The 12,360-nt window shown below is 39.2% G+C and overlaps 1 protein-coding gene across 1 annotated transcript; it reads left to right on the top strand.

Moving 5' to 3' along the window:
* The first annotated feature begins 361 nt into the window (after positions 1 to 361).
* LOC133574826 (kinetochore protein Spc25-like) lies at positions 362 to 12,211 on the top strand. Its single transcript, XM_061927123.2, has 7 exons — positions 362 to 438; positions 1,869 to 2,030; positions 2,117 to 2,182; positions 5,705 to 5,851; positions 5,949 to 6,074; positions 6,188 to 6,286; positions 11,838 to 12,211. Exons 2-7 carry the CDS (start codon positions 1,880 to 1,882, stop codon positions 11,957 to 11,959), a joined length of 711 nt encoding a protein of 236 aa, XP_061783107.1. The 5' UTR covers positions 362 to 438; positions 1,869 to 1,879; the 3' UTR covers positions 11,960 to 12,211.
* The last annotated feature ends 149 nt before the right edge of the window (positions 12,212 to 12,360 follow it).

The following is a 12,360-nucleotide window of genomic DNA, read 5'->3' as shown; positions in this document are numbered from 1 at the left end:
TTTTGTTGGATTACATTAAAAAAAAAAAAGAGAATCGATTCTGAATCGCACAACGTGAGAATCGCGATTCGAATTCGAATCGATTTTTTTCCCACACTCCTACTGATTTCCATCAGCATTTGATTGCAAAGAAACAGGCCCATGCAGGGCTCACTAATTCAGCGTTATAGTGAGTTGTATTTTTCAGGAGTGGGAAGCCGGTCTGAAAATAATGCCTACATTAAACCGGTCCGTGGTGCAAAAAAGGTTGGGGACCACTGCCGTAAATTATCCTCTCCCCTCGCACAAAACAACTCGAACAAGAATACTTTTCTTATAAAACGTTGACAGGTTTATACCCGGAAGTGACGTCTATCGTCACTTCCGGGTATCTTTTTTTTCTTCTGCCAGACCGCGACATTTTGAAAGTATCAACCCGACAGACGTTTCCATACAACGGTAGGTTTTTCTCAAAATACACAATTTGTTTCGCATCACATATACGTTTTAAATACTCGGTTCCGGGGTAGTATAACTTAGAAAGGGGCACGTGTTGGTTAGGAAAGTTTAGTTGTGTACATGCTAATAACGAGCTAGGCCACTAGCGTCCCTGTTAGCCGCTGTGCCAAAACATAATAGTGCTTGTCATGTTGGGAGTTAAAATACACATTGTTGCTTTGGCTTCATCATTTTTTTTATAATCAGACAACAATGTCATTAATGGTCTGACTAACCCGACTCGCAGTTCTGTCAGATTTTCATCAGGTCTGTGGAACCATTGGCGAGTAAGCCTGTATGCTGGACATTGAATATTGTGGAGTGTTTAAAAATAAAAATAAAATAAATATATTTTTATACACGTTTTAATTTATTTTATTGTATTGTATTTATTTTATTTGTGTTTAATCGTTGTATGTTTTTTCTTCTGTGATATGGATCCCCCTGGGTCTGAAATAAAATTACTATTATTACTAGAGATGTCCGATAATGGCTTTTTTGCCGATATTGTCCAACTCTTAATGACCGATTCCGATATCAACCGATACCAATATATACAGTCGTGGAATCAACACATTATGATGCCTAATTTTGTTGTGATGCATTAAACAATGTAACAAGGTTTTCCAAAATATATCAACTCAAGTTATGGAAAAAATGCCATCATGGCACTGCCATATTTATTATTGAAGTCACAAAGTGCATTATTTTTTTTAAACATGCCTCAAAACAGCAGCTTGGAATTTAGGACATGCTCTCCCAGAGAGAGCGTGAGGAGCTTGAGGTGGGCGTGGTTGAGGTGGGTGGAGTAGGGGGTAGCGGGGGGTGTATATTGTAGCGTCCCGGAAGAGTTATTGCTGCAAGGGGTTCTGGGTATTTGTTCTGTTGTGTTACGGTGCGGATGTTCTCCCGAAATGTGTTTTTGTCATTCTTGTTTGGTGTGGGTTCACAGGGTGGCGCATATTTGTAACAGTGTTAAAGTTGTTTATACGGTCACCCTCAGTGTGACCTGTATGGCTGTTGAGCAAGTATGCCTTGCATTCACTTGTGTGTGTGAAAAGCCGTAGATATTATGTGACTGGGCCGGCACGCAAAGACAGTGCCTTTAAGGTTTATTGGCGCTCTGTACTTCTCCCTACGTCCGTGTACACAGCGGCGTTTTAAAAAGTCATACATTTTACTTTGTGAAACCGATACGATAATTCCCGATATTACATTTTAATGCATTTATCGGCCGATAATATCGGCAGTCCGATGTTATCGGACATCTCTAATTATTACTATTATTTTGTCTGAACTGGCTTGTTCCGTTGTTTGCTTGTGTCTTGTCTAGTATCGTTGATTCTTAAGAAGAAATAAACCATAATCCCTTCTTGTTGTCCACGCCGCAGACCTTGGAAACATGACGTCCATCACTGATAAGAACATAATTGATCGCTTTGCCAATAAAATGAAAGAGATGCAAAACAAGCAACAGGAAGAAAATGCGGAGCTCATTGACACCATCGCAGAGCTGTGCCGGTTCTACGGGCAGTTTGTCAAATCTGCACTTGGTATGGCGCTTGGGCGGTCTGTGCCAAAGCTATTTTTTGTGTTTGTTCATCGAAATGCATAATAATGACTTGAACATGTCAAACAGATGCAGGTTCAAAGAAATGTGATAATGACGAGATGCTGTTTGACACCTTAGAAGCATTTAAAAAAGGTAAGTTCAACATGATTTTGTACATTTGATACATACCGTATTTTTGGACTATAAGGCGCACTTAAAATCCTTTAATTTTCTCAAAACTCGACAGTGCGCCTTATAACCCGGTGCGCCTAATGTACGGAATAATTTTGGTTGTGCTTACCGACCTTGAAGCTATTTCATTTGGTACATGGTGAAATGATAAGTGTGACCAGTAGATGGCAGTCACACATAAGAGATATGTGTAGACTGTAATTTGATGGCAGTCACACATAAGACAATATGACTCAAGTAAACAACACCTATATTTTCAATGGAACATATAACATTTTGAACATTACACACGGCGCTCAAAAAATCTATCAAAATGTTTTAGTACAACTTTGGTAAGCTATGAAGCCTTGATGGATTGTACTGTGCTTCAACATACCAGTATTATTATGGTGTGTGTGTGTATAAGGTAAGACATATTATCTGGCGTTTTGTTTCGCAATATTATGCAAAGCAACTTTTCTTACTTTCTGGGACTTGCTGATCTGTAACTGGGATCTGCATAAGTCCTGAAAAATTGCGCGCGTCCGCCCTTTGTAGTCCGTGCCGACACCGTAGTCGATAAGCTTCTTCTTTTTCTCTATCTTCTTGTTAAGGGACATTCATGCCCCTCAGTTGCCATTTCTAACATAAAGTAGTGTAAAGTTCATACTTATATCTGTCAGTAAACTCGCCATGAAAGCGCTAAAACATACCGGTGTCGTGAGTTTGCATTATTCACCCAAGGAACTTTAGTTATTAGAGAGTTCCGGTCAGATGGCTTTTCACGGGACACATGTACTGCGTTTTTGTTGCACTTGTGAGCCACGGATGAGGAGATGCTGCTCCGTTATTGATTGAACTAAAGTCTGAATGTCATTTGAACAGTTGGCTCCATCGTTTGACACTTCTTACACCCCCGTCCTTGAACGCTACACCGGTAAAACAAGACGACGGAGAAAAGACGCTGCCGAAGGTGAACCACGTAAATAAGACCGCCCACAAAACGGCGCATCCTGAAGCGACTGTCAGAACGCGAATTGAAGATGATCTGTAATACAATGTCCGCAACATTTTGACCAAAGAACCACCATTACATGTTATGTAGACCACAAGGAAGAGTTTTACATTTAGAAAGAAATAAAAAAAATGACCTTTAATGCGCCCTATAATCCGGTGCGCCTTTTGTATGAAAATAGACCTGACTAGACGCGCTCATCGGCAGTGCGCCTTATAATCCGGTGCGCCCTATGTTCTGGAAAATACGGTACCTGCAGTGTGGCAGTTTGACCAAATACTTACAGGTAAAAGCCAGTAAATTAGAATATTTTGAAAAACTTGATTTATTTCAGTAATTGCATTCAAAAGGTGTAACTTGTACATTATATTATATTTATTCATTGCACACAGACTGATGCATTCAAATGTTTATTTCATTTAATTTTGATGATTTTGTCAGGTGCAAACACTGTTGACATCTACTAATCAGACAAGAAGCAAGGAATGAATCAGAGACGGAGTTCAATTTAGCTCATGAGGAGACACGTGTTTTGGGCTGTACTCTAGTTACAGATCCAAACTACGTTCTAAAGAAAAGCCCGTGCGCCTCCTCCATTTATTAGGAAAATGGCCCTATTACATCACGGTGACTGAGGGAAGGGGGTAATCTCGACAACTCCAGTAAGACACAATATATGATGATACAAAAATGCAAATATGTTGACACTTGGTGATATCGCCCAGTCTCTTCTCTGCTTTGTCTGGTCTTGGAACCAAATATTCGGCCTTGGCTGCCAGCAGGCCGAGTCTGCACACAACACTGATAACGAGGCTAGCAATCTTTTGGATTGCTAGCTCTGCACAAATTGACAATACTTTATAGTATGGCCCTTAAGCATAAAGTTATGATGATAATATATACATAATTATTCTAACAGATTTGAAGTGGCAACAAATGAAAATCCAAAATTCCGTGTGTCACAAAATTAGAATATTACTTAAGGCTAATACAAAAAAGGGATTTTTAGAAATGTTGGCCAACTGAAAAGTATGAAAATGAAAAATATGAGCATGTACAATACTCAATACTTGGTTGGAGCTCCTTTTGCCTCAATTACTGCGTTAATGCGGCGTGGCATGGAGTCGATGAGTTTCTGGCACTGCTCAGGTGTTATGAGAGCCCAGGTTGCTCTGATAGTGGCCTTCAACTCTTCTGCGTTTTTGGGTCTGGCATTCTGCATCTTCCTTTTCACAATACCCCACAGATTTTCTATGGGGCTAAGGTCAGGGGAGTTGGCGGGCCAATTTAGAACAGAAATACCATAGTCCGTAAACCAGGCACGGGTAGATTTTGCGCTGTGTGCAGGCGCCAAGTCCTGTTGGAACTTGAAATCTCCATCTCCATAGAGCAGGTCAGCAGCAGGAAGCATGAAGTGCTCTAAAACTTGCTGGTAGACGGCTGCGTTGACCCTGGATCTCAGGAAACAGAGTGGACCGACACCAGCAGATGACATGGCACCCCAAACCATCACTGATGGTGGAAACTTTACACTAGACTTCAGGCAACGTGGATCCTGTGCCTCTCCTGTCTTCCTCCAGACTCTGGGACCTCGATTTCCAAAGGAAATGCAAAATTTGCTTTCGTCAGAAAACATGACTTTGGACCACTCAGCAGCAGTCCAGCTCTTTTTTTCCTTAGCCCAGGTGAGACGCTTTTCGCGCTGTTTCTTGGTCAACAGTGGCTTGACACGAGGTATGCGGCAGTTGAAACCCATGTCTTTCAAGCGTCTCTTGGTGGTGGATCTTGAAGCACTGACTCCAGCAGCTGTCCACTCCTTCTGAATCTCCCCCACATTTTTGAATGGGTTTTTTTTCACAATCTTGACCAGGGCGCGGTGATCCCTATCGCTTGTACACTTTTTCTGACCACAGTTTTTCCTTCCCTTTGCCTCTCCATTAATGTGTTTGGACACAGAGCTCTGAGAACAGCCAGCCTCTTCAGCAATAACCTTTTGTGTCTTTCCCTCCTTGTGCAATGTGTCGATGGTTGCCTTTTGGACAGCTGTCAAATCTGAAGTCTTCCCCATGTTTGTGTAGGCTTCAGAACTGGACTGAGAGACCATTTAAAGCCCTTTGCAGGTGTTTTGAGTTAATCAGCTGATTAGTTTGTGGCACCAGGTGTCTTCAAAATTTAACCCTTACACAATATTCTAATTTTGTGACACACGGAATTTTGGATTTTCATTTGTTGCCACTTCAAATCATCAAAATTAAATGAAATAAACATTTGAATGCATCAGTCTGTGCAATGAATAAATATAATGTACAAGTTACACCTTTTGAATGCAATTACTGAAATAAATCAAGTTTTTCAAAATATTCTAATTTACTGGCTTTTACCTGTATATTGAGATGAAGCAGTGAGTGTACCTAACGATGCGCACTGTTCATGTGATGTCATTGCAACGAAATCATTGTGTGATGTTAATCAATGGTTGTCTTCTCCAGATTTGCAACATAAAAATGCATTATTGAAGGAAAAACAGCACGCTATTACAGGAATGGCATCTGATATCGATCGGAAGGAAATACAGAAAGACGCTACCATCCAGAAGATTGAGAGGCTTAAAGAAGAACACGCGCGGAGAAAAGAGTGTAAGTTGATATTAGATTTGGAATCTGTGCTGTCAGACTCGATGTATAGTTTTTGATAATAAACATCTCTGTGTGTTTTATTGATTCCTTTATTCAGTAATGGAGTCTCAGTTTAAAGCAAACAAGGACCGACTGAAGAACCTGCAAAAAGCCAGAATTGTCTTTCAGGAGAATTTAGGAATGGAAATACGAAAGATCCGCGGCACGGCACAGCATGTCAACGGTATGTCACAATTTACGATTATTTGATCTCACTTCAGGTTTTCTCCACCTTGATATTTGGATGTAAGTATACATCACATGCTGTTGATGTTTTTTTGTAATCTCTCTTGATAGGTGAGAAGTTGCAGTTTGTGTTCCGTAATATCAACCCCACTGATCTGAACAGTGCCTATGTTATCACATTGGGTATCAAGGAAGACCGAGTGTATCAGAGTAAGTACCAACACAAAATTGTATCCCAGTGTTAAATTATAGTCAGCCACACAAGTTTTATTTTTGAAACACATACCTGCCAACTACTCCGGTTTTCCCGTAATTAGTACGGTTTTCATCAACCTATTCCGGGTTACGGTTGCAGTGATAAAAAATACGGTTTTTCATTAATTAAATTTTTTTTATTTTTTTTAAGTTTTATTCACAAAATCGCGTAACAACAATGACAATCGACACTGCTTCCCGTAACTTCCTATCGAGCCATTCCGAATGCCAAGCGCGAGGCTATTTATAGCACCGCTGCCAAGCACGAGGCACCAGTTGCCATCGTTTCCAAGCGAGCGAACGATCATGGAATCAGCCGGAGAAAAATCGCAAACGAGTCTTAAACCGAAAAGAAAACTGCAGTCATTCCGTGAAGAATATTCAAAAGCCTATCCGGGAATAATTATCCGTTCCAAAAAGGGTGAAAACTACGCGAATTGCACCTTGTGCAGACAAGATTTTTCGATCGGACACGGAGGAATTAGCGATGTAAAAGACCACGTTGGGACAAAAAAACACAAGTCTAATGCCGTTGCTAGCGATACAGGTGGAAAACTTTCAACGTTTTTCGTCGCCCAAACAGATTCTTTGGATGTGATAAATGCCGAAGTTTTATTTACGGAGGCAATAATTGAGCATGGACTTCCAATCGCACTATCATTTTTGCAGTATGATCAATCTGATAGAATACATTTGGATTTTAGCCACAAAAAGGTAATGACACCAATGTTATCTATTGGAATTGTTTAGTACTGTTATACTGTTAAAAGTGTTTATACTATTTATGCTTTAAAGTCCAAGTTGAAGAAATCTTATTAAATGTTGACAGCATAACTACCAAAATACAGAAGTATGTCCTTAATATTTTTGCAGTGCTATTTCTGTTGAAAAGTTAAAATGATTACATTAGAGATGTGATGTGCCACTTTTCAAGTGTCTGATGGCTTAAATTAATTTTCATTAATTTTTCATATTTTGAATTCTTTTGAAAGGCTTACAAAAAAACTACATTTGAATTGTAATTCCATGCTATTGACAGGACTATTAATTTTAATGAAGTTAGCTTACCATGTTTACAGTATGATAATTGTGATAGAAATGTGAATTTTAGGCACAGAATATTTTTTACAATTGAACAAGGCAGTAGATTATACAAGCTTGGACAGAAAGTTAATAATGACACCAATTTTTTTTTTAATGGAATTGTTTAGTACTGTTTTACCATTTGTTTACTGTAAAAAGTGTTTATACTGTTTATACTTTCTATTAACAAATTGAAGTCTTGTGAAAGGTTGACAGGATAACTGGCATTAACTGTCAAAATAATTTCAAACTATTGAAGTTAGCTTACAGAATAAACATGTCAATCAACCCATATGATTTTTGCTGTAATATTTTTGTTTTGAAAAGTCACTGTGACTGATAGAAAAGTGATGGTTTTAGCAACATTTTAACCTGTTAGTTAGCATTACCCTTTTAAATTAAAATGATTGAAAAACTGAGATTGATAAATTAACTTTGATAAACTCAAGGATTGATTTGTATCAGCTCGCTAGCTTAAATGTTAACATTAGAACACGAGACATTAATGTCTTTCCCCATTAAGAAACGACATACCCCAATCTAAACTTGTGTAAACACATTTCCACTAAGCTATTCAATAATGCACATTGAACCTCCAAGCTGTGCCCTCAAGAGTCATCGTTCTTTCCTCCCAGGAAAAGAGGCCGAGGTGTTATCTGTGCGTTCAAGGACCTCTGACCAGTAGGACACAACCCTCACCAGAAATAATACATAATAATAATAATAGATTTTATTTGGTACACACTTTTCATTTCAATCTTGAAGTGCTACATTACAAACCAGTATTTCAAACCGTAAAGCTTTCAGTGAAGCATAAGAAACACAAAACATACAAAACGATGGGTTTTCTAACTGTCTATTTGTTTTAGTTATTTAACAAAAAATTAATGAGTCAAAGGATTTTAGTGTGTATGTGTATAGGTGCATTTTGAGCTCATTAAACAGTATCGCAATAATTATAACTGATCAGTTTGGTCTCAATAACCGCAATAAAACATTTTCATATCCTTACATCCCCAATTAATAAAACAACACCAGAAGTCGCGACATTGAGATGATGAAACTTTACAGGCTTCCCAGAATCTCATCTACCGGTAGTTAATACTAGGGATGTCCCGATCCAGGTTTTTGCTCTTCCGATCCGATACCGATATTGTTTTTGCACTTCCGATCCGATACCGATACTGACCGATACTGGCCTATCCGAGCATGTATTAAAGTTTAAAGTTATTTAGCCTACTTAGTTGTCAGAATCATGTTGAAAAGGGTTTTAGTACTCTTGATAACAATTAGCCAGCTGAATTAGGGGAGTTTGAATAATACACAATGGTTGATAACAAGAAACTGACCTGTTTATTCAAGGATAAACACAAAATAGACAAAATTATACATGACAAACAGAAATGGCATAATTGAACTAGGGCTGGGCGATATGGCCTTTTTTTAATATTGCGATTTTTTTTTTTTTTTTTTTTTTTTTTTTTTTAATATTGCAATATTTTAAGGCCATATCGCGATAGACAATATATATGTGGATATTTTGCCTTAGCCTTGAATGAACACTTGATGCATATAATCACAGCAGTATGATGATTCTATGTGTCTACATTAAAACATTCGTCTTCATACTGCATTAATATATGCTACTTTTAAACTCATGCAGAGAGGGAAATCACAACTAAAAAAAATCACTATTTTTTTCATACGGTGTTGATCTGGAAATGTTTGCCTCAGCATTTTGATGGTGTAGACGTGTGGCACCGAATGGAGATAAGCGTCTCGGCAGACGTTACAATATTTGAACAATGATGACGAAAACTGTTTTCTCTGTCGTGTCCGTGTGTTGAAAATTGTTATGCGCTTATTTTTTTATTTGATTTTGTGCGTGGCATAGATTTGCCGTGCGCTAGCATCACAGCTAACGTTAGCCATGCTGCTACCTCTCTGCTCAAGGAGGGCGTATACGTATGTGACGTGTGTAAGAAGGTGCCCTTGCTGTCTGTGAGAAGGAGACACAGGAAAGAGTGAGAAGAGCCTGTCGTGTAATGTCCGCAGCTAAAAGCAACTGCGTGAGAATCCACAGACCTGTGGATGTGTTGAAGGTGTGCTAGAAAATGCGGAACGGAAAATAGGGAGCAGCAGAAAAGTGGAATGTATTATTTAAATCGGTGCGTTGGAAAACACGGACCGGATTTTTAAAAACTGGATCTGGATCGGCATTTTCCCATGCCTTGCCGATACACATTTTTTGGCAAATATCGGCGGCCGATCCGATCCAAATTTTGGATCGGACATCCCTAGTTAATACATTATAATTTGTGTAATTCGATCCACTTCTCTACTGCAATTAGGGCCGCGTATTGGTAAGGACTTCACAATACCATACTTGAGTCACAGTATTGTGATATGGCAATAAATTGCATTATTCTACATAGTTCAGTGTAACATTTAAAATACAAGTTGTATATAAGTACACTATGTGACCGTAATCATTTATTAGACACTGACAGAAATACAGTGGGTAGGGAAAGTATTCAGACCCCTTTTAATGTTTCACCCCTTGTTTCATTGCAGCCATTTGCTAAAATCAAAAACTATTTATTTTATGTCTCATTATTGTACACTCAGCATCCTGTTTTAACACAGAAAAAAATGAAATTGAGGCATTTTTGCTAATTTATTCAAACTAAAAACACCAAAATCTTGTGTAAGTATTGAGAGCCTTTGCGCAATACTTTGTTGATTCCTCTCTGGCAGAAATTAGTCTTTTTGAATACGTAGCTTTGCACAACTATCTTTGGGCACTTTCAACCATTCCTCTTTGCAGCACCTCTCAAGCTCCATTAGGTTGGATGAGAAGTGTTGGTTTTCATCCAGGATGTCTCTGTACATTGCTGCATTCATCTTTCCCTCTAACATTTCGCTGAAAAGCATCCCCACAGCATGATGCTGCCACCACCATGCTTCACTGTAGGGATGGTATTGGTCCAGTGATGATTCCTGGTTTCCTCCAAACATGATGCCTGGCATTCACGCCAAAGACTTCAATCTTTGTCTCATCAGACCAGATAATGTAGTTTCTCATGGTCTGAGAATCTTTCCGGTGAATTTTGTTCAACTTTTTACTTAGAAATGGCTGTACTGATTGGTGGACTGTCCTTCTGGAATGTTCTTCTCTCTCCACAGAGGAATGCTGTAGCTCTGACAAAGAGACCATCAGGTTCTTGGTCACCTTTCTGACTAGACTAAGATAAATGCAGCAATGTGTATCAATCAATCAATCAATGTTTATTTATATAGCCCTAAATCACAAGTATCTCAAAGGGCTGCACAAGCCACAACGACATCCTCGGTATAGCCCACATAAGGGCAAGGAAAAACTCACCCCAGTGGGACGTCGATGTGAATGACTATGAGAAACCTTGGAGAGGACCGCATATGTGGGTAACCCCCCCCCCCCTCTAGGGAGACCGAATGCAATGGATGTCGAGTATATGTATATGTATGTATGTATATGGGGCGGTATAGCTCGGTTGGTAGAGTGGCTGTGCCAGCAACTTGAGGGTTCCAGGTTCGATCCCCGCTTCCGCCATCCTAGTCACTGCCGTTGTGTCCTTGGGCAAGACACTTTACCCACCTGCTCCCAGTGCCACCCACACTGGTTTAAAGGTAACTTAGATATTGGGTTTCACTATGTAAAAGCGCTTTGAGTCACTAGAGAAAAGCGCTATATAAATAAAAAAATATGTAAAATATATACCGGTGTATATATAATGTACAGAGACATCCTGGATAAATACTAACATCCAACCTGATGGAGCTTGAGAGCTGCTGCAAAGAGGAAAGAGAGAAAGTGCCCAAAGATAGGTGTGCCAATCTTGTATCATCGTATTAAAAAATACTTGAAGTGTAATTGCTGCAAAAGTGCGTCAACAAAGTATTGATCAAATAATCTGAATACCTATGTGGTTTAGATTTTTTTAAATTTTGAATACATTTCTGTATTTCTGTCAAGATGGGGTGCAGAGTGTACAATCATGAAAAATCAAATGTAATTTTTGGCTGCAAAGAAGCAAAGAGTGAATAATTTAAAGGGGTCTGAATACTTCCTGTACCCACATTTCACTGTCATTCAGATTGTCCTATTTCCAGGCATTGCAATTGTACCAAAGTGGCTGAAGTTTCTTGCCACTGAGATGTCCTCTACTTCTGAACGCTCAACTTCTTGTAGCGCGGTGGCAGTGCAGCAGTTTTCTGAGTTACATATATGCAAGTTTAGACGTTTTCCAGTGGTCTCAGTTTTCATCACTTACACCAAACATGCAAGTTAAACACATCTAGTCTTAGGAACACCGTCTATCACTATCTCTTAAAAAAAAAACAAAGCTCCAGGATGTTTACTAAAAACCTCCCAATTCCACAGTTGTGTCGAGCGACCCTGCGCTTGAGTGTCTGCCAGATTTGGAAAGACGCCTTCAGGAGACCAACAACTTGCCAGCTTTCCTGGCTAACGTAAGGAAGCAGTTTATCGCCCAAGCACGCTAAGATGGCATTTTTTTTTTTAAAGGATGAAGCTTTGCTGCAATTGTGTATTGTCAAACAAGTGGAATAAAAAGATTAACGCCACTAATAAATGTATATTTAAAATGCTATTATGGAGCATATTATAAAACATGCTGCTTTTACATAATTCTTCATCAACACAATACAGCAAAAAGGGTTGGATACAATTTTGTACAGATGCATGATTTTAGCAGGAAATGTACTGATTTATAGAAACTTGGTTCCGATAGAACGTACACGCACTGTGAGAATGAGATATTTGTAAGTGTTCTTTCTTAATCCATTTGGGGCGGCATGGCGTAGTGGGTAGAGCAACCGTGCCAGAAACCTGAGGGTTGCAGGTTCGCTCCCCGCCTCTTACCATCCAAAAATCGCTGCCGTTG

Source organism: Nerophis lumbriciformis, linkage group LG32, assembly GCF_033978685.3.
Source record: "Nerophis lumbriciformis linkage group LG32, RoL_Nlum_v2.1, whole genome shotgun sequence".
NCBI classification, from domain to species: Eukaryota; Metazoa; Chordata; class Actinopteri; order Syngnathiformes; family Syngnathidae; genus Nerophis; species Nerophis lumbriciformis.
Note: the sequence above shows the minus strand (reverse complement) of the source record. Positions and strands in the feature narration are given on the sequence as shown.